This window comes from Misgurnus anguillicaudatus, chromosome 21 (genome assembly GCF_027580225.2).
Source record: "Misgurnus anguillicaudatus chromosome 21, ASM2758022v2, whole genome shotgun sequence".
Classification (NCBI taxonomy): Eukaryota; Metazoa; Chordata; class Actinopteri; order Cypriniformes; family Cobitidae; genus Misgurnus; species Misgurnus anguillicaudatus.
The window spans coordinates 49047519-49071969 of record NC_073357.2 but is presented as its reverse complement, the minus strand read 5'-3'; the positions used below and the strand labels follow the sequence as shown (position 1 = coordinate 49071969).

At 36.3% G+C, this 24451-nt stretch overlaps 1 protein-coding gene across 2 annotated transcripts in view; it reads right to left on the bottom strand.

Moving 5' to 3' along the window:
- The window catches only part of pcxb (pyruvate carboxylase b), a 292116-nt gene that overhangs the window by 131972 nt on the left and 135693 nt on the right, over nt 1-24451 (bottom strand). For both annotated transcript variants that reach the window (XM_055211545.2, XM_073859309.1), the window contains exon 10: nt 20528-20710. In XM_055211545.2, coding sequence (XP_055067520.2) covers nt 20528-20710 — 183 coding nt within the window. The remainder of the gene's footprint in view (nt 1-20527; nt 20711-24451) is intronic.

Genomic DNA, 24451 nt, shown 5'->3' with positions numbered 1-24451 from the left:
TATAAGTTTCTTTATTATGCTAAACACAAAAGAAATCATCATTTATCAAAATAATGATGGTAACCACACAGTTGATTACCATAGCATTTGAAGAGTTTGGTTCCAAAGCGTAATAAACACCATTTAAAAAGAAATTTGTTACCACCAAAATCAGTATTGTATCTGGTCAGTATTAAAGGTGCTCTAAGCGAATTCACACGTTTTACACCATAAAATTTTTTTTTGTTATATATATCAAAAATCTCCTCACTATCTGCTTGCTGCCTGTCCGCTGATCAAACTGTAAAAAATGCGATCTCTGTAGACAGCCCAGGCTCCACAAACTGCAATAAAAACAAAGTGGCCAAACCTACTACCAGAAACTATAACAAAGTGTTCCAGCCAATAAACCACAAGAAGGATTTGGGGGTGTGGGTGAAAGCACGGAAGGGAGGGGGAGTGGGAGGAGTTAGCTATGCTTCGTTTGTTTGAAAATAGTTCAAACATCAACAAAAAGTAGCGTCACACAGATTGGCTTAGAGCGCCTTTTAAAAAGTAAATTCTTTATTATACGCAAAATCCGATGTCCGCCGTGTTATTCTGTCATCTTTTCTCCCATTTTTTCCAAACTGTGACAAACGCCAGTCCTCCTTCTCTGCAAAATGCAATAAATCCGCTTAACCAATCACAGCGCACCATTCCACGCATTGTAAACAACAATGGCGGCGCATTGAATAGTTTTCCTCATCTACTTTGTACTTCATGATCAACAAACAAACAAAAACAAAATAATACTTTTGATGGTGGTGGTTTTCTGTGGCGGGGAAGAAACGTAAGTCATTAAAATGTAATAATTTAAGTGAGAGGCACTCGGGCGAAGGAAAAATGCCGGCTGTTGCTTGTTCTCATACAACAGCATCAAGCTTCTGTCATGCTAACACATTCACCCCAGAGGATCTTATGAAAAACGTTCCATTATTTTACTCTTATTTTGCTAAGTCAACGAAAATCGAGCAGGACTAAAAATTTAAAAGCCGATCGCTGTCAAAAAAAATTCAGCGACGACGTCCCAAGGATGACAGCAGCAGTGACAGTGTTTTTAATATGACAGAGTAAGTGTTTTGATTAATGCCATTAATGTTTATTTTTTTATCTGTTTATACCACTAGTCAACTAAATGAATATTACATGGCAAAGATGAATGCACATTTATATATTGATTCAATAGATTTATAGCATTTTGAATATAATTCTATAAATAAATATTTATAATAAATCTTTGAAAATCAAATTATGTATTTTAATTTGTAATGTTATTATAACCTAAAGATGCTAGGTGAAAGTTTTTTCACACATTTTTAATGAAATTAGTCAAAATGGATTTATTGTGTTTTAGAACCAAACTCAATTCATTTGTTTTTCCTACTACGGACGTCAATGTGAACCATCAACTGTTTGCTAACCATCATTTATCAAAATATCTTGTATTGTAATAAAGAAACTCATACAGGTTTAGAACAACACAGTGGTAAGTAAATGATGACAGATTATTCATTTTTTGGTGAACTATCCCTTACTGTACACTGAAAAAAATTATTCATTGAATTTAATCATTTTTTTAAGGTAAGTGGTTGCAATCAATTTATTTAAGCTACATTTAAACAAAAGTTTTATATTTTAATTTACTTTACTAATCTTTTTTTTGTTTAAATGTAGCTTAAATAAATTTATTGCAACCACTTACCTTAAAAAAAGTAATTAAATTCAATGAATCATTTTTTTCAGTGTAGAGTTTTATTGCAGATAAGAACCTCTGTCTCCATTCATTTGGCATATGCACTTATTGTGGCTGAACCATGTTCTCAATTCCTGTAATGCATTTTCTCCTGTTGTCCCTGTGGGAAAAGAGATCATTCAATCTCCTCCACTTTATCTTTCTAATTCTCTAAACCACTGACCACCTCCTGTTTCCCTCACATCCAGCCCTGCTCTATGTCTTGATTTCATTCAAAGGTGCATGGCCGGTTCCTCTTATCTCCCCTGCAGCACAAAGCCACACTAGAGATGCCAGCCAACGCCATAGGAAACCAGCTTCATGCTGCGAATGCTAAGCGCTAACTGGAGGTTGCTTTAAAAAAGACGTTAGTGCTTCCAGTGCGCTTATGTTTAATGTCGTTTCTAATGTTCTCTTTAGGTTTTCCTGAGCACTGAGAAAGTTTTTGTATGGCTGCATAATAAAATAATCTAAAAGACTCAGGGGTGATGTTGTACAATTCCCTCACAAGCCATCTTTAGAAATTCGTCAGCAATGTGCTGAAGTTTAACACCTACTATCCTTATTTATTCATGCCTAGATTAAGCACTTTGGAAGGAAACATCCCTCCTTGTTTTTTATTGATTTTTACTTCTCGCTCGAATCTCCAATGCCAGCAGCCCTTATCCTTTGGTGCTTGGACATATTAGTGAAAAACCATCGACAGGGTGCTTTAATCAAAACCCAGTTTAACTATCAAGTCCACACATCGCATATATCCTGAAATAATGGTTTGTTTATGCTGGCTTTCAGCATTTTGGAAGGCTTGTCGTAATTTGTTAACAGCAAATAACATAGGGTTTGACAGAGAGGCACTTAGCAGCCACATCAAAATAAAAAATAAATGAATAGGACAAGGACATGCGACCAATGGAAATACATCATTTACAGATGATGGCAATGGGCAGATAGAAATTAGAACACTAATCACTAAGAGTTAGATGGGAAAAACATTGTAGCACAAATAGAAGGGCAAATAAATGAAACTATGTAAATGTTTCAGGGGTGAAAGCAGGGGAAAAGAAAGCATTTCAATCAAAAGCTGATGCTTTCACAATTAACAAGCGTGACATCAAAAGCAATCACTTTAATCAGCCATAGCTTAAAGAAAGGACAAACAATGATTGGTGAGAGATTCAGCGGCACTTTCTTTTCTTGCACACAGCACAAAACAAAACAGATGCGTGGATCCCAGCCTGTGTGCAAACTTACATTATTACAAAATTACATTACATTTTTACAGTGCTGTTCCCATGCACCTGGGATATCACTAAAACAAAAAGTTAATAGGTTGTAATGTTACTTTAGAGATGGCTGACACAACATCTGCTCTTTACTTTTATTTTTTAGTGTCTGATACTGTATAGAGAAGTGATTACCAAACTAAAATAGTGAGACTTTCCTCCAAAAATAACAACCTTATTGTTTGTTTAACCCTCTGGGGTCTAAGGGATTTTTTTTCAGTTGCTTAAAAACATATTAATGGCAAAAGTCTCATAACACTGTGTTCAGCACAAACTGGGCTACAATATTATATGATCACCATGTATGAACATCTTTGTATTTTTGAGAGAAAAATGTTTATGAGTGGTTTTTGAAAAAAAGCAAAATTATATATATATAATTTTGTTTATATTTGGGAAGGTTTGCAATGTTGTTTGTAATACTGTAAAACCCATGACATTTACATTTACGTGCGTGTTGTTTTTTTAGGGTAGATACTACAAAATATCTTAAACTCTAATTTTACAAATGCAGAAAATAAATGCATCTGATCTGATGCATAAGGAAAACAACCTTGTAATAGGGTGCTGGCTGTTAGAGGGCGCTTATCCCTAAAACGTTACTTTACGTCATAATAAGCTGCTTGTTTAATAAACTTGCTGTGCGGAGATATGTACGCTTAGACGCAAGTAAATAAAGATTGTACTGTTTGCAATTGCATATTTTATAAGAATACCAAAAAGCACGTCAATTTCCTGACTCGTGTGTTTGTGTATGTGCGTGCCCGTCGTCTGTACTGTTTGACGGAAGGACAAAGAAAACACTTGCGTCTGGAGATAGTGACACACATACGCAAGTAAATAAGGATTTAGATGTCATGTTTGGTGCACTCGAATGAAACAACTCAGCTTAACAAGGAATGGAGAGACTGGATTGTGGATTGCGTATCCATTGACTGCATATGGATGTTTCTGCTCGTTCACTTCAATGCCGCGGGGGTCTGGCGATCTCATCTCATTACAGATAAACAGGTAACAGGAGAAAGACAGTACCTCTCCTCCTTCTCATAAAGTTTACACCGAATGACAATATCTGTTTTCGATCTCACTTACATTATTTAAAAGCAGACATTCCAAGCATTATGTAGACATTTATCTTTTGTTTCTATGACAAGTATTCGTTACGTTACAGTTAATTTTTCAGACGCGTTTCTGAAAGGACTTCACTGAGGGAGAGAGAACAAAACACGCATCATGTTTATTTTCTTAATTTTGCGGAAAAAAACAACATTCTGTTTTTATTGGGAGTGGACAGAAAAAAACTAGACACTTTAACATTTTAAATGATGTATAAATCATATCTGTATGTCCAAAATCAGCAGAGTAATCTAAGTCTCTTTGCGTAGTGATTGAAAAATAAAGAGTTTGCGGCGCCGCAGTCGACCACAGAGTGTTAATGTTTACGCAAGCAGCTTGTTATGACGTAACGTAACGTTTTAGGGATAAGCGCCCTCGAACAGCCAGCACCTTTTACAAGATTGTTTTCCTTATGCATCAGATCAGATGCATTTATTTTCTGCATTTGTAAAAATTAGAGTTCATAAGATATTTTGTAGTATCTACCCTAAAAAAAAACATGCACATAAATGTAAATGTCATGGGTTTTACAGTATTACAAACAATATTGTAAACCTTCCAAAATGAAACCAAAAGATCACTTTATATAAAGAACTCATTCATAAACATAAACTGGAACATTATGAAGCAATCGATCATGAAAGCCAATAATATTACACATTTATAGCTGATGTTATGAAGCAATTGGTCACAAGATTCACGAGAGCCAATGCTATTTTTACAATTAAAGATGACGTATTGCTGCTTCTGGCAGCAGTCTGTGAACGAGTGTTCGCTGGATCTGAGATTTAGAACAGCTTTTGCGTCTTCTCCCTTATATAAATCGATCTTTTGATCTTGGTAACCTTGGAATATTTGTACTTTTTTAAAAAATGTCAGTTTTGTATACTGTGTTTTATATTATATTACACATAAATAGGTACCTTTATCTGCTCAAAATCCCTGAATGGTGAAATGTGTAATATTAATACAATTAATCCTAGTGGTTTAAATAGAAAATCACATCCCAATACAAAGTCAATATTGCAAAATTAAACCCCAGTATATAATTTCATACCCCTATATATATTAAAGTGTCACTCCACTTTTTTAAAATTTTCTAGCTCCCCTAGAGTTAAACATTTGATTTTTACAATTTTGCAATCCATTCAGCCGATCTCCAGGTCTGGCTGTACCACTTTTAGCATAGCTTAGCATAATCCATTGAATCTGATTAGACCATTAGCATCGTGCTCAAAAATTACCAGAGTTTCGATATTTTCCTATTTAAAACTTCTGTAGTTACATTCTGTACTAAGACCGACTGAAAATAAAAAGTTGCGATTTTCTAGGGCCGATATAGCTAGGAACTAAACTCAATGATCTGCGCATTAATATTACGCAGTGCCTGAAAATAGTCCCTTTGGTAACTTACAATAGAAGGGGACTATTTTCGGCTGCTGCGTAATATCACTTTGCCTCCTGCAGCCATGTTATAGCAGCAAAGTCCTTGATTATTACGCCAGAATGTGAGTATAGTTCCTAGCCATATCGGCCTAGAAAATCACAACTTTTAATTTTCCGTTGGTCTTAGTACACCAGGGGTCTCCAACACGTCGCTCGCGTCTTAATTGCAGGTAGCTCGCTCGTGGGTTTATTTTTTTATTTATTTTCTGTGGTTATGGCGCATTTGGATGTCTGGTTAGTGTTACAAGCGCCTGTGGTAGTAAAGACTGGGTACATGTTTGACGCAGCATTGAGCTGTGTAGACCGGCGTATCATATGACATAATGTATGATTATAAAACAAACAAATAATTGTGAAGCCGGCAACCGGACGATTCGCGCAACGCTGTGAATCCCGCGCCGCGGCAAACGGACGATCCGCGCAACGCTGTGAAGCACACGCCGTGGCAACCGGACGATCCGCGCACATCTCGAGTCGAGGCACTATGGTTAAAATGGATGCCGTCATTTTCTGATTAATTTAGGATAAAACGAAAATACAGTCGTCGTCACAAGTTCAATGGGTTATCATTTTATATATATATTTAAACATCAAATGTCAAGAGATACAAGAGAGCCATACGTGACATACATGCACATCCCTTTTATGAATCCAAGGCAGTAAATACTCTATGTTTGGATCATCTTTCTAAATCTGATCTTTAATAATAGATTTTTTTTATTCAAAATGTGGTATTTTTTGACGAACCCATATAAGAGGTGATAAAAAAAGTTTAAATAAAGACAACATAAAAGGTTGTTTTGTTGTTGTAGGATCTGTTCTTTCATTTGATGTATCGTATGTTTATGTTTAAAGAAAAGCATTTTCTGGATGGTATTACAATTTTGTGAAAAATAAAAAAAATGCTGGCATTGGCTGGCAACTTTTTAAAAAAATGCTGGCGGGGAAAGAGTTCAAATCACAGTGAGTTAATAGACTGATGTCTATTAACTCACTTATTTAGGTATAAAGTGACACAAGTAGCTCTCGACCACTTTTATTTTTTAGAAAGTAGCTCTCCAAAGAAAAAAGGTTGGAGACCCCTGTAGTACACAATGTAACTACAGAAGAGTCAAGTTTTAAATAGGTAAAAAAAATATAAAAACTCTTATTAAATCTTATTTTTGAGTGCGATGCTAATGGTCTAATCAGACTCAATGGATTATGCTAAGCTATGCTAAAAAGGTGCCGCCAGACCTGGAGATCGACTGAATGGATTCCAAAATGGTAAAAATCAAATGTTTAACTGAAAAATGAGCATATTTTCAAAAAAGTGGAGTGGCCCTTTAAGTTTTACCTGCTGTCAGTAGAGGCCCTAATTTGGTAAACGCATCTGTGAGTTGTGTTACGGATAATGGAGAAACAACCTAAACAATTGTGTGGGTTAGAGGATAGGTTGAAATAAAAGCAGTGAAACCAGGCAAGAATTGCTAATAGGCAAAAAAGTGTGCACCCTATTTGTATTTTCTACTCAATCTCTGCCAGACTTGCACCACGCAAGCAATATCTGGAACAAGCGAGAAACTTGTCCAATACGACTTACAATGCCAGAGTGCTGTAGTGTTGGGCATATGAACACATTTTCTCTGCATCAATGTCAATCCCACAATCCACCTCAAGAACGTGACACTCGGCATCCATAATAATGGAAAATCGCTTGTTCACCTTCACTCAAAACACGCCAGCGGCTCTTTGAAAACCGTCTCCTGAGTGTCTTGAGTAGGCAAGACACGCTGTAAGACATTACTGCCTTTCGTGACTACCCTTGTGAATGTTCTTCTGCACTCATTAGCATGAAAAATAAATACAGGCACAGACTGCGTGCAAAAAAATTAAATTCTTCTATAAAACAAAAAAACACTGTTAGAAAAAAATTGTCAAAAAATGTACCCTTTAAAAAAGTTCCTAATATGCACCATTAGATATGAAGACATTTGGTATGTACATTCGATTGTACTTCTTAGGTGCAAAGATGTACTTTTTTGAAAGGGTACAGCCCCTGACAGCTGGGGTACATGTAATGACCAATTTTCTGATAGTGTATTCTGAAACAGAAGTTAAATAATGATACAAAGTACAATAAGCTATTGCATTACAGTGCAGCAATATATTATGCCCTCACAAGACATGATGTGTGAATCAGAAGCACACAGACTTTAGAAAGATGTTGTGTTTGTATAACCATCACCTCTGTGTGGGCACTTTGTCTCCTGCTCGCTCGCTTTTAAAAGCCCCAGGAAGCCAAAGACTAGGATGACAGGAGATTACAGGGAGATTTGTGAGGTTTTTTGTGGTAGGTCGACCTTTACGGCAGGGCGGCGTGATGATCCTATACCTTGTCTGTGTCTGTGGTTGCAGTAGAGAATATAATTGAGGTGTAGATATAAAAGAAAGATCATTACAGCCACTTTTCACCTTCACCTTTCGTTGTTTTTCTTACCGCAAACTACTACCTTCTGACGGTCGCGAGACCTTTGACTGACAACTACTCGTTCCACTGGTTGTAAAATAATATACACCTTTTATTTATATATTCAGGGCGGCCTTCTCTTTAAAGTCCCGGTCATAAAATCTTGATGGCTCTAGCCTCCTTAAAATTTAAATTATCACAACCAATATACTAAGTAAGTTACATCTTCATCATTATCTTTCTGGCTACCTCATAGTGTGTGATGCAATGCGATGAAAAACGAACCTGGCCTTGTTTATAGATTCAGTAAGGTAGATAAGACAAGCGACTCTTCTTTATTGATTTAACACTTGCATGTTTTGGAGATGCTATAATTGGGCCCTGAATTTGTACTGTATGTGCAAGTAGGAATAAACATACTGCAAAGGCTAAAATAAAACAAACAGATACCAAATAAGATACAATAAACCATTGAAATGTGTTTATACTTGCTGGCTTAGTTTGCACGCATAGGTCCCGTACAAACTGCATATTTATTCGGTTGTCACTTCACCTTTTAATGCTTAATCCTGTTCTGTACACACACAGTTCAGTAATTTACAGAACTGACAACCGCATTCTACTACGGAATTAACTCCCGCAAAATGCAGCCTTGTACACACTACAAACTTTCGGGAGTGACAACCGCATTTAAATCCAAGAGTGAAACCCCTAAATGTTCGTTACATGTCTGTACAAGACTCACTCCCAAAAATGTGATGATTGACATAAGAGATAACCATAGCAACGTTCTGCCTTCTCGCGTGCTTATCACTCAAAGCTTTGACAAAATAATTTAACAGCGTTATGTTTTTGCAATAAACCTCCGTCTTGGCGTTGTGCATTGTACGCATTTTTGAGGCTGCTTCACAGTGCGCTGTCTCGCAGTGTTGCCAGGTCCATTTTGACACATAACCGTTAAGGCTTTTGGCTCATGAAGCGATCAAGATTTTGGTTTAAATAAAGTATGAAGGTGCCGGTCCCAATATTTTGATATTTGAGGTAAAGCATTTGGATTTATTTTGGTTTATTATTGGATTTTTCTTGTTCGCTGTTTTTTCGTGCAAGATCTGGCAACACTTGTCAGAAAACGCTTGTGCCTCTGACATTTTCTGCACCGCACATACATAAGACTTTTCAGAAGAGAGACCTGTCATGTCCATGATGCATGTTTAAACACTTTATTAAGTACTAGTTGTTCAGTTCGGTTATGTACACACTATGCAGAGTTTCTGTAAATGCGGTTGTCACTACCTGCATTTTGCGGGAGTTAATTTGGTTGTAGAATGCAGTTGTCAGTCCCATAAATTACTGAACTGTGTGTGTACAGAACAGGATTAAACATTAAACAACAGTGACAACCGAATTAATATGCAGTGTGTACGAGACCTGCAGTTAGTGACAACAGCATTTACAGAAACTCTGCATTGTGTACACAACCAAACTTAACAACTAGTAGTTGTGCCAGATCTTGCACAAAAAAAACTGTGAAAAAGAAAAGTCCAATAATAAACCGTAATAAATCCAAATGCTTTACCTCAAAGATCAAAATATTGGGACCTTCTCATTTTAATAACACCAAAAACTTGATCGCTTCAGGAGCCAAAAGCCATAAACGGTTACACGCCAAAACGGTATGTGCGCGTTGTGGAGCAGCCTCACAAATGCGTACAATACACAACGCCAAGACAGAGGTTTATTGCGAAACATAATGCTGTTAAATAATTTTGGTCAAAGCTGTGAGGGAATGAGTCTTGTTCCATACAATCATGAAAGGGACATTTAGGGGATTCACTCCCGCATTTAAATTTACATTTACAGAAACTCTGCATAGTGTGTACATAACCATACATTAAAACTATAGATAACTATACATAAAGCATCAGAATACACATGGTTCTTGCTTAAGGGAAATTTTTTAGCAAATTAGCCAATAATACATTGTATGGGTCAAAATTATAGATTTTTTAATTTTCAACCCAGCATTGGGTCAAAAAGAGACGAGCTCAGCTGCTAGGTTACAGTTAACCCAGCATTTTGGGTTGAAACAACCCAGCATGGGTTAAATTACAATTCCAGTTTTCCCAGATAGTTGTATCTCTGTCTAATATTTTCCTATCCTATCAAAGCATATTTAAAATGGTCCAGGGTCACATATGGGTAAAAGATTTTTCACTTGGGCAAAACTAACCCTTTAATTGAATGTACTGCTAACAAGTAGTTGTGTAATAAGCAACACAAGGAAGAGTGAAGGGCCCTTCCAAAAAGTCTGCAACTTTGGTTTCAGTATCTGTTTGTGTGTCAGGCATCGCAGGAATAGATGTGCTCTCGCTCTCTGATGTCGCATGCTTGAAACACCACCGCCGTCCAGATTCCCCCGATACACTCATCCAATCCGGTACAGCGAAACTGCTCAGATCACAGCATGAAAGCACAAACCTACAAAAAAGATTTTTATATCCTCTCTTTTTGGATTTCCACTCGTCCTTATCCATCTTCCCACTCTTATTCCTCTCTCTCGCTCTGGATCTTGACTTTTGTTGCCTCTTTTAAGGCGGACACGGCAATTTACGACCATAAAATCCTTATTAAGGCTTCAAAGCTTTGCTCACTCCCCCTCTTTAACATGTGCATGTATGAGTGCATATATGTGATAGAGGCAACTGGGCTTACAAGCTCACACGACTCGGTGTTGAGAAGTAAATGTTACCCTTAGCAGTCTTGTAATTACTGATTAATGGGTCAATTTAAGATTTAATTTTAGCTCAAGGCTTTATTTCAAAGCCATAATAAAGGCATTCTCAAGGTGAACGTCTGGGTGACTGTGTATTTATCTCCGATGTGTCGGTATGTGTGTGTGTGTGTGTGTGTGTGTGAGAGAGAGATCCAAACATCTTTTCTGATGTGATTTTTTCCAAGTTAGGAAACAGCTGTTCTCTGAACGTAGGGCCATTACTCACAATACCAATATCTTCCTAAAACGAATCCTCTCTCTCCGTCTGCCTCTTTTTCTTTTTCCATCTCTTTCTATTCCTCCCCAAACTCTGTCTCCTCCTTATTTTGCCTGTGCCTCCTATCTCCATCTCTCGATTTCCGTCAGCCTCCCACTTTTCTCCATGTCTTTGAGATATCTGTTCTGAATAATATATATATAAATCTTAACGATCTTTCTGTCTGATTTTTCCACATTTTGCATTAATGATTAACCTCAAACTCTACACACGCCGTACACATACATGTCAGGAACGGGTGGCTGGGTCATCTTGTCTACTTACTGGAGTACTCGACAGCAAAATCGATCACATCTTACTGCTTATTTTAACATCTTGTGCTGTGAGCGTCACATAAGACGTGTGTCAAGGTAAAAACAGTTCTTTTAGTAAACATGTCTCCAAAAGCCTCACAAACACTCCAGTGTGCTCCATTGAATTGCGCTCTATCAATCTGAAGAATTCACAAAAGCGAATGCAATGTTTTTAAGTGAACTAACTCTTTATAGCATTGATCATTGGCTCTTTCATGTGCTCAAGTACTGTACTTATGTGCATACCTGATACATGCAGTACCCAAAACATGCACCAACTTCACATAAGAGCCAACTAGAGTAAATGAATGTACTGCGTAAGCCTATTAAATGCATGAAGAACCATTTGAAGATCGAGTCATTTCTAACAAAGACTGATGGAAATTGGGATGAGAAGCAGATACCAACATAAGTAATGATTGCGTCAATTAAAGCCTATTATGTTTCCATGACAGCACATCCTTTTTTATGAATGACTGAGATTAGATGAACAAATAGTGCTGTTTATGAATTAATCAGACGTGCCTCGCATGTCCTGAAAAATGAAGCCAAAACATTTCGACCACCCCTGGTAAACCCCTCCCTCTTCATGTAAATGAATAAAATGTGAGCTAAACATCAAATTACACTTCAAATAAATTTTTCCAAACAATTGTTTCTGATATTTCTTTGTTTTGCTGATGTTATTAAAAATGGGCCTGGGGCCTACAAATACGGTGGGGCATCACTACTACTGTGCAGACTCTTGCGCCTAATTACGTCACTGGCTCACCCAATGCAGCCGTTTTTGAGATATTCTGATGTCATTTGTTTACAATGACAGAAGTCCAAATGCCAAAAGTCTATGGAGAAATCTCGTCTATGTTTTTACAGTCTACAGAAAAAATTAATAATTTGAATGTTTGGTTAAAGGGATAGTTCACCCAAAAAACATTATTTGTCATCATTTACCCTCATGTTGTTCTAAACTTGTTTTTTGTTGAACACAAAACAAGATATTTTGATAAATTATGGTAACCATACAGTTGACATTACTCACTGAATTCCATAGTAGAAAAAACAAACGAAGAGTTTAGTTCCAAAACGCAATAAATCCATTTTGACTAATTTCGATAAAAATTGGTTTTCTATACCAAGAAAGTGACAAGATGAAAACCATTATTTTCTGTTACAAACTTTCACATAGCATCTTTAGGTTATAATAACATTAAGAATTTAAATCCATAATTTGATTTTTAAAGAATCATTATAGAAACATTTTTTTCCGCAAAATGCAATACATCCGTTTTTTTCAAAATGCTATAAATCTATTGAATCAATATATGTAGAGTTTGGTTCCAAAACGTGATAAACACCATTTTTGAAAAAAATGAGTTACTGACAGAATCAGTATTATATCAGGTCAGTATTTAAAAGTAAATTCTTAATTTTACGCAAAATTCAATATCCGCCGTGTTATTCTGTCATCTTTACTCGCGATAAACGCCATTCCTCCTTTTCTACAGAATGCAATAAATCCGCTCCACAAATAACACGCGTTGAGTACACAGAGTCCTGGTTTTCCTCATCTACTTTGTACTTCGTGATCAACAAACAAACAGAAACAAAATATCACTTTAATGGCGTTGATAAACCTGTGATGGTTTTCTGTGACAGGAAAGAAACATAAGACATCAACATCTAATAATTTACGCGAGAGGCACTTGGGTGCTTGTTCTCCCGACAGCATCAAGTTTCTCTTATGCTAATACATTGACCCCAGGGGATCTTATGAAAAACTTTCCATTATTTTACTCAAAGTCAACGAAAATTTAGCAGGACCAAAACATTTTACAGCTGATCGCTGTGAAAAATGTTAAGTGATGACGTCAAGTATAACCGCAGCAATGACAATGATCTTAATATGACAAAGTAAGTGTTTTGATAAATGCCATTAATGTTTATTTTTTTAATCAGTGTGTACCACTAATCAACTAAATGAATATAAAATGGCAAAGATGAATGCACATTTATATAGGCTATTTATTCAATAGATTTATAGCATTTTGAAAATGTATTGTATTTTGTGAAAAAAAATTATTCGTTTTTATAATAAATCTTTGAAAATCAAATTATGGATTTATGTTTTCATAACCTAAAGATGCTATGTGAAAGTTTGTAACAAAAAATAGTGGTTTTCATCTTGTCACTTTCTTGGTATAGAAAACACGTTTTTACCGAAATTTGTCAAAATGGATTTATTGCGTTTTGGAACCAAACTCTTCATATAAATGTGCATTCATCTTTGCCATTTTATATTCATTTAGTTGACTAGTGGTATGCAAAATAAAAAAATAAACGTTAATGGCATTAATCAAAACACTTTCATATAAAAACACTGTCTTTGCTGCTGTTATACTTGGAACGTCATCGCTGAACTTTTTTAACAGCGATCAGCTGTAAAATGTTTTGGTCCTACTCGATTTTCGTTGACTTCGAGTAAAATAATGGAAAGTTTTTCATAAGATCCCCTGGGGTCAATGTTTTAGCATGAGAAGCTTGATGCTGTCGTGTGAGAACAAGCAACAGCCAGCATTTTTCCGTCGCCCGAGTGGCTTACGTTTCTTCCCTGCTACAGAAAACCACCACAGGTTTACCAATGTCATCAAAAGTATTATTTTGTGTTTGTTTGTTGATCACGAAGTACAAAGTAGATGAGGAGAGATTTGTGTGTATTCAAAGCCCCGTCCTTATTGTTTACAATGCGTGGCATGGTGCGCTGTGATTTATGGAGCGGATTTATTGCATTCTGCAGAGAAGGAGGACTGCCGTTTATCACGTTTTGGGAAAAAAGTAGAAAAAAAATGACAGAATAACACGACGGATATCGGATTTTGCATAAAATTAAGAATTTACTTTTGAATACTGACCTGATACAATACTGATTTTGGTGATAACAATTTTTTTTTAAATGGCGTTTATCGCGTTTTGGAACCAAACTCTTCAAATACAGTACTATGGTAGGCAATTTTGACTACCTTGGACTGTGTGCTTACTATCATTTTTAACAAAATACTCATTCAGGTTTAGAACAACATGAGGGTGAGTAAATGATGACATCATTTTCATTTTTTTTTGGTGAACTACAGTATCCCTTTAATGGCTCGATCGAAAGCGAAGCCACCCTTAGTTCATAATTCAATTCCTGACTACAAATATATAATTTCATGTTCCTTTTGAAGCTTGACAGTCCCTGATCACTATGTGCTTTTTATTGTGCTACTTTGCTTCTATTATTCTTCAAAAAAGTCCTCTATTGTGTTTCACTAAGTCACACTGGTATGGAACTGAGAGGGTGAGGATTTTCATTTTTGGGTGAAATAACTTTTAAAGCTCCTGTTATCCTAGTGATTTAATTCATGTTATTCTACAGTTCATTTTCTCAGCAAAGATAAGCCCTTCAAGCACAGATAAGGCTTCTTAACATTCAATGAGACTGAATTATTATTACACAGTACAGTTTGATCTTATTCTCCCTCTTCCAGATGCAGCAGAGCGAGGAGCCCTTATAAAACTGTCTCCAGACAGTAGCAAGAGAGGAGAGATTATGGGGAAAAAAAGATGATTAGATGGAAAACAGAACAGAAACACAAGTAAAAAGTGAGACAGTGAGAAGGTGTAGGGCACATCAGAGGATGAAGGGGCTTTGGTTTGATGGTTCCTGAATGCCCCCCATCTTCAAAGACCCACTTCACCAAACGCTTTCGCACTCAACCCCGCTCTCGTTCCTTGTCTCTGTATTTCTCCCTTTCCCCTGCTCTTCACAATCATGTTTCGAGGACAACATCATTTCTTAAAAAAAGCCTGAAAACAAGTCAGATCAAAACCGAGGACTGCTCAAAGCGAAATATATGAAAGAACTTTCAGCACAGAAACCCTTTTAAGTATATTAGTTTGCCTTTAAAACATCTCACTCCGCTTTTTACATGTCTGTATCTTTTATTTGTTCTTCACATGCTGTCGTCTTCACTTTTCCCATGTCTTTGTCTTTCATAATCATTGAGAAGAGACAGACATTTTCACAATTTAATGGGAACATTTGAAGAAGTCTTCAGCATCTGGAAAACCCTAAAGGCACACTTGTTCAGAAGATCAGATCAGCTGTGGTACTTGATACAGTAAATTTCTGCTCAAAACTGGATGATCTGTAATGTAATATTTGCTTGCTTTAAAGGTGAAGTGTGCAATTATTTATAGTAAAATATTCCTCATGTCAAAGTTTAATGTGGAGAGGTTTAATTTTTATTGTGAAGCCATTTGTAGGTTGTCCAAAAGAGCTTAAACACTATGACTTTAAACACTGTAAACAATGATGTCAAATCAACATACATTTTAATGTTACTTTAACTTAACAAATTAAGTAAAACAACTTCAACTTGTTTTTAGAAGTTATGTCAAGTTGAATTGGTTGAATTGACTTGCAAAACTAAATTGTCTGAAAACTAAATCTTCATTAACATTTTTTAGAGTGTACCTTGTTTATTGGCATGTCATGAGTTGTCAATAATTGGTGGACTACTTTTTTTGTCAATACAATGAAAAACAAAAATAATATTGTATAATAATTTATCAAAAACAATTACACTGTAAAAATTAAACTTTTTTTGAATCAACTCAAATTTAAGTCATTTTAACTTACTATTATTTATCTTGAATAAAGATGAGTTGTTATAACTACATATGAGTTGTTATAACTTCAGTCAACTTCATTTTATAAGTTGTAGGAACTCATCTCTTCTCAACATAAATAATAGTAAGTTGACATGACTTGTAAATCTGAGTTGATTCAACAAAATATTAAGGCAGCAAAGGCATTTTTTACAGTGTAGTGATGCACAAAAGCTTCACTGTAAAAACAGTTTAAACAACTTAATTATGCAAGTCAATTCAACCTACTTTTTTAGTTTTGATTTGTAATTACACTGTAAAAAATATGCAGCATATCAAATCAACATATACTTTTAATGTAACTTTAACTTAAAAACTTAAGTTAAACAATTTCAGCTTGATTTTATAAGCTATGTTAACTTATCACAAGCTAAAACTTAAAAAGTATGTTTTAACTTCATGCCGCATTCTTTTACAGTGTAGTAGACATAACTTAAAAAAACAAGGTGAAATTGTTGAACTTAATTTAAGTTAATTTAAGTCTAATTTAAGTTAAAGCAAAATAAAATTATATTTTGATATGATGTTATTTTTACAGTGTACACACTAGTCATGCACGGGTCGATGTTTTTTCCAACCCGCGGGTACCACTCTTACAGTATGAAATAATTTGGCCCGCCCCACACAACTGCATCTATTTTCAGAAATTGCTTGCCGCTGTCATGACGTGAGGCCAAAGTTTTTGGGGACATCACGAAAGTTACGTTGCTATGTAGGCCTAACCTTATTAAAGAACTAGGGATTTGTATCGATTAATCCTGATTAATCTATAGCAGAATAAAAGTTTTTGTTTACATTATATGTGTGTAAACTGTGTATAATAATTGTGTATATATAAATATGCACACATACATGTATATTTTAAGAAAATATATATATTTATTTATTAAGTATTTATATTTATATATAATATAAATTACACATAAATATACAAATGTACACATATCTTAAGTATAAACATGCATGCATGCATGTGTGTGCATTCATCAATACAAAGTTTTTATACACAGTTCACAAACAAATATGATGTAAACAAAAACTTTTATTCTGGTATAGATTGATCACGATCAATCACCATGCATCCCTACAAAGAACCTAACAATTTAACAATTTAAAATTACATTAGTTTAATGCAGTCGTTGTGCAAAATACATTAATGGCACAATTAAACAAGTCATTAAACAAAGCGTAAATAAACAAAACATGCAGTTTCAGATTTAAATATGATGCCAATATGTCATCACTATTCCGATTGAATAGTATTTGATATTAAAGTGAGTCAACACTTTTATTTTGGAGGTTTTTGCATGAAGGCAGGGGCACTCAGATTGTTAGAAATCTAAGTGCCATTGAAAGACTGAAAGCTCTATAATATTTCGTTTGATGTCTGTGTATGCACAAATTTCTGTGAACTGTGCACACTGCCCCTTTAAAAAAATGGTGCATGACGCCCCTGTATAAATGTTTTTTATTTTCTTTTTAATGACTCGTCCCACAAATAAAGTCACAATTTCTTTATCCGCCCCAACCCTACCCGCAGGTTATTAGACGACTCGCGCATTACAAGTACACAATAGCATTGTGGATTTGTACATGCAGGCATCTTATTTTTTTCCAGAAAATGTACAAATGTGGATTTTTTTTATTAAGGTTCAGTGCTGCTGGTACTAAACAAAAAATATGCTGACTTATACACTGTGACTGTTGAAAAACGACTTCCTGTATTGTGTGGAGGCGACTTTAAGGTCTGGCATTAAAAGACCTTTGTCCTTCTTGCCCCAATGTGAAAACACTCTAAGCAGTGCATCTTCTCAGTGAAACAAGCTTTTCGGTGACAGTTGCTATGGGCACAACCAAGTCACACGCCATTTACAGTTACCATCTCTCCCTCTGCGTCATTCTTTTGCCTTTTCTGCAACCCAGTGCTTGACCCACCCCACGCCCTACTCCCCCCTTCATTTACTTCACACACACGCTACACTGCAGTACATCTGTTCCAACATTTTTCAGGTCAGTACAATCTGGTGCTCAGACATCTCGTCTACGAAGCTAACTAGTGTTCGGAGAGATTCCACCGGTAGAATACTGCGGGCAGAAATATTCAATCTGGCTAATTGGATAGTGTCTGATGTGCCGATGAAAGTAGATCTGTTCTGCTAGTGCAATAAGAATGATATAAAATTTTTATGATGACAAAAGAGAATTGTATGGAGAACTGAAATATGCCAATTTAAGAACTCGAAAGAAACCCGAGTCAGATGCTTCAAAAAATTATGATGGGTGTCATTCAATATTGCATGTTGCCAGAGGGCAGAGAAATTAATACAATTGCAAAAACTACATTTTAAGACCTCTGACTGATAGGATGATGAGCTCTGATAATGGTATAATTTCAAGATCATTACTAAAGATTCATGATGCAGAACTATGACAGCCCGCTATTACCCAAAATGCATTGAGGTATGTGGAAAAAGATGCATGGCTGCAGTAACAACAACAACACATCTGAGTCAGAAAGTCATTGATTCAAATCACAACATACTGACAGCAACGTAAGAGATTGATTATTAATCATCAAACTGTATTATGTACCTCTCACCAGGAATGTGTGTATGTGCATGACTGTTGCAGGCTGAGGCACTGCCAGATGTGAAAAAAGTCACTTTTATACATTTTGATCCTTTCTTATGATCTCCTGTAAATCTGTGGGTTTTTGAAGCAGCTACACAATCAAAGACCTTGTCTGATACAAAGACATTGAAAGTTTTGGAAGTCAGGGAGCCTCAAAGCCTAAATGTGTAGTTCTCAGTTGACACAGGTAAACATAAATCAGTGTAGTCAACACAAAAAACATAAAAGTCTTTCAAAAAAAATGGGCGTGTTCGCAAATTTCTACCCCATTCTACTCATTGCATTTAAAAAATATATATATTTTGACAATATAATAATTCCAGCCTCAGATATTTATTTTTGTGTGACAACCAACCAAATGGCCAAACCTTATAATAACATTACTTTAAAAATATATGTTTTAATATACTTTTTAGTCCTTAGCTCTATGTTGTTTTATGGTCCTGGAGAAATGTTGTCTCATACTTCACTGCTACATACACTCACCTAAAGGATTATTAGGAACACCATACTAATACTATGTTTGACCCCCTTTCGCCTTCAGAACTGCCTTAATTCTATGTAGCATTGATTCAACAAGGTGCTGAAAGCATTCTTTAGAAATGTTGGCCCATAATGATAGGATAGCATCTTGCAGTTGATGGAGATTTGTGGGATGCACATCCAGGGCATGAAGCTCCCATTCCACCACATCCCAAAGATGCTCTATTGGGTTGAGATCTGGTGACTGTGGGGAACATTTTAGTACAGTGAACTCATCGTCATGTTCAAGAAAACAATTTGAAATGATTTGAGCATTCAACATGGTGCATTATCCTGCTGGAAGTAGCCATCAGAGGATGGGTACATGGTGGTCATAAAGGGATAGACATGGTCAGAAACAATGCTCAGGTAGGCTGTGGCATTTAAACGATTCCCAATTGGCACTAAGGGGCCTAAAGTGTGCCAAGAAAACATCCCCCACACCATTACACCACCACCATGAGCCTGCACAGTGGTAACAAGGCATGATGGATCCATGTTCTCATTCTGTTTACGCCAAATTCTGACTCTACCATCTGAATGTCTCAACAGAAATCGAGACTCATCAGACCAGGCAACATTTTTCCAGTCTTCAACTGTCCAATTTTGGTGAGCTTGTGCAAATTGTAGTCTCTTTTTCCTATTTGTAGTGGAGATGAGTGTTACCCGGTGGAGTCTTCTGCTGTTGTAGCCCATCCGCCTCAAGATTGTGCGTGTTGTGGCTTCACCAATGCTTTGCTGCATACCTCGGTTGTAACGAGTGGTAATTTCAGTCAAAGTTGCTCTTTTATCAGCTTGAATCAGTCAGCCCATTCTCCTCTGATCTCTAGCATCAACAAGGCATTGCCCACAGGACTGCCGCATACTGGATGTTTTTCCCTTTTCACACCATTCCTTGTAAACCCTAGAAATGTTTGTGCGTGAAAATCCCAGTAACTGAGCAGACTGTGAAATACTCAGACCGGCCCGTCTGGCACCAATAACCATGCCACGCTCAAAATTGCTTAAATCACTTTCTTTCTTTCCCATTCTGACATTCAGTTTGGAGTTCAGGAGATTGTCTTGACCAGGACCACACCCCTTAATGCACTGAAGCAACTGCCGTGTGATTGGTTGATTAGATAAATGCATTAATGAGAAATTGAACAGGTGTTCCTAATAATCCTTTGGGTGAGTGTACAGTATGGTTGAAATGACAATAAAGCTTCTTGACATGGCCGCTCAGGAAAGCCAATGAACCAATCAGTCTTACACAATGCATGTGAGACAGCACTTACCTTAACACCACGCACTCTGAACTCTGAAAGTGCCCTGTGCATTTTGGATGCAGCGGTGGGGTGATCTTTGCCACTGGCGATGACTTTAACTAGCAGTGAGTCATAGTGAGGGGAGATGACGGCCCCTTGAAACGCTGATGCACTGTCCAGACGTATGCCCATACCCTCTCCACTGCGAAACACCTGTTAAATGAGAGAAGAGTTTGCCTTTAAGAATGACATTTAAAAGAGAACTGCATTTAGAGATGCTGAAAATGAAAGTTTCATGTGGGAGTGTTTAAATGTTGCAGAGCACGGTGTTGACTTGTATTTAAAAGATTTAATACTTTCATTTTTAATTTTGTGGTTAAACTTTTATCCAGCGTGTACTGTACAATGTACAGCATAGTGAGTCTTTGCATGCCTGCATTATTTATGTGGTAATGAGTCGGCTCAGGCTCAAATTTGTCCAAAACAATCTGATTACATAACCACGTATGCCAGGTCTTGTAAGGTCGTTCTCTCTACCCGTGAAGTGCTCTTATCAGAGAAACATTTTGAAAATATAAACAGAAAAAATAAACGCATGACAGAGATGGAAAACAAAACACTGCTTTCACTTTTACATAACAGTGAATTGTTGTTAAGTGACTCACTGATTTGTATTATTATTTTTTAGTAATTTCTTTCAGGACATTAGCATTGGCAGCCAGCGGAGAAATAAAGTAAGAAGTGGTTTGGATAAAAAATTTTGGATTTTTATTTTGTCTTAATGTTAAAGGTAAGTCAGGCACACACTTACACGGATTACTTGTAACACAGTATTTTACTTAAGTACACAGGACATCACAATATGCGCTGTTGGTCTTTTTCTCTTGTTGTCAGAAGACGATCTCTTGTGAATTTGTAAAACGTTTTGATGTTTTTTGGTAAAGAGTGTTTTGGAGGCATAACGCTGGATTCACACTAAACGAAGTAGAGGCGGCAAAAATGCGCTATTCGCATGTAGTTGGACGTTTGAACATTTTGAGTTTACTCGCTTCAATTGCGTGTGAAATTCTAGTCATTCAAAACAATCAAGTGGAAATTCTCGTCATGGGAAGAAGAGCTTCTGCGACCCATGCTCGCATCCTGCAATCACTACTACTAGAGCAAGCTCCTGACTGGTTAACGCGGCGTGATATTCCATCAAAGTTCAGATTTTTCAAATCACGCATTTCCCACAACACCGCTTAATTCACGCGGATTTGCGTCTACTATGCAGTGCTAAACACCTTATTCGCGCCACAAGACCTCCAGACGTGCGTAAACGCATCTTTACATTGAGTTAACATTTAAATCACTCGCGCTCGACGCCTCTACCGCGGCTGGTGTGAATGCAGCATAAGAATGAGTTATTTCAATTTCTGAATTGGGTGTGTAAGTCACCAACTCCAACCTAATCTAAGATTATATTATCTTAATCGCTGTATTGTTTCAAAGTAAAGTCCTGATGTAAATCTCAAGTTTACATTTTAGCAGTTAACTAGTGTATCCTTTAACAAAGATTATTATGGCAAAACGGATCTATATGCAATGGTACACTGTCAAAAATAAAGGTACGAAGCTGTCACTGGGGCAGTACCCTTTAAAAAAGGTCCTAATATGTACCATTTAGGTACAAATATGTACCTTTAAAGGTACGTTTTGGGAGTTCAAAGTACTAATATGCACTCTTTGAGTACAAAGGTGTACCTTTTTGAAAGGGTACTGTCCCAGTGACAACTTTTGTACCTTTATTTCTGAGAGTGTAGTTACCCAATTCACGTTTAAAAAAGCGACACAGCAATCGCACTGACGCATGCACGCACCAATTCATGTCCGTGCGCATCTGTTTTTCCGTGCGCAGCCGCATACAAAGTACAGGTGACGCCACGTGATTGAGTTGGTTTATGAAAACATGACGAGACTAAAGTAAGTTTCTAAATAATAATGATAATCTTATTTTCACCCGATCACTATTGGCGCATGTGATAGACATCAGAAATGTTTTGTGCAAAGCAGGGAAAGGGAAGCAAAAATGAGAGATGATGAGTTTAAGGGTAAGACAAATTACATCTTCACACTGTCAGGTCTCAAACATTAGAGAAAAAATCGCAGGAAAAATTGCATTGGTCACATACAAAAACTGTGTTATACTTTTTAGATATGAAATTAATATTTAGTTACTAGCTCTAGGACATTACGTACACAGTTAGCAGTAACTAAGATAGATTTTTTAGTAGCAGTCATAAAATGAAAAATATTCTTAAAAATACAAAAATAAGTTATTAAGTATTATGTAAAATGCAAATGTGCATAAAAATATTTCTCTGCTGTCATTATTCCAAACATTTTATGCCTCCAAACATGTTAATAATGTTAAGTATATGAAGGTGATACTTAAATATTTTTAAATACATGTTGTCTTTCCCAGTACTTGCAATGTTGAAATAGTCGGTTAAGCAAAGGAAATTGTATCTTGCATACTGCAGGCTTTGCATGTTTAGCAACACCCCTATTTTGGACGCAGGACGGTGTTTAGCAGCTTTTGCATCTGAGATCCTCAATTACAATATCAGGGGAAATAATTGTGGGGCCCTTTCAGAAATATCTATCCATATATTGATGCATAATAGAAAGATGCTGGATATCTGTCTATTATATTGACAGATGTACATCAAGCTTGAGTAGGCCTATATAGATAGAATGTCAATGAATTATTTGTGTTCAAACCTAATTTTTCTTGCAAGTGTTACAACAAAACATCTGTATGTTACAATGAATCCTGCATTTGGGGTCAATTGTAATATTTGCACTTTTGTCACTTTCAATGTAATTAAAAAATAATAATAATTATGGGGTGGTTTCCCGGATGGGGATTAGCTCAAGCCAGGCCTAGGCCTTAGTTTAATTAGGAAGTATAACTAGTTTTAACAAATATGCCTTACTAAAAACATTACTGGTGTGCTTTTTGAGGCAAAACAAAGGGCATTGATGTATTTTAAGATAAGTCAGTTTGGAAAGCTCTCACATTTATTTTAGTCTAGGACTAGTCTAATCCCTATCCAGATAACCACCCCTAGGTGTTTATTTTTAGCATATGTGTGTGTTGCATTTGTAAAAATATGTTGTTTTAAATTTTTTGAAGACCGAGACAAAACCAAAATGTTAACCACTTAATTCATTCAAACACCTTTATCTAAGTTGACATTATAACTTATTCTTTAGTATTATTCACACAAAATGCAAAACATGTAACGTACGACTAAATATTATGAAAATTATAAAAATAATAATTATTTTATAACCATAACAGATTTATAAAAAAAGGATCAGCAAGGATCTATTGTGCTTCCAATAACCCATGAAACAAGATTCATCAAAGCTCAATAATCAGGCTTCATTGATCTCCCAAGATCCAGATATCTAAACCACCTCTAAGCCAATTAGTGATGTCTCAAACCCACAGGAGATTACTCTTCAGGCTCTGTTACTTCATAATCAAAAGATGCCCTGCAGGAGATGGACACTGACCATTAGAAAGAAGCGTACCTTTCATATAGGTAGCATAGAGCCAGTTACATTCATTATTACATTACTGCAACCCCGCAGGTTTCACCTCTCTCTCTCGCTGCTGTCCTTCCCTCTGCCCTTCTTCCTTCACAATCCTCCACATCATTAAAATTCTCTGTCATCTAGTCTCTGTTAAAACTTTTCCTCTCGTCTCCTCGGCGGATGCCAAATCTACTTGAATTTACCAATTTAATGCCAATTACATTCTCACAAAGGACCCAGGAGCACAAACACACACTCCTGAAGAACTGCTTATTTCTTTAACCTTTTGGTACCTAATCTTTTTAAAAGTTCTCCTGGTTTCTGATGATTGTCAGACTAGACTAGACCAGGTTCGTAATTTGTCAAAAA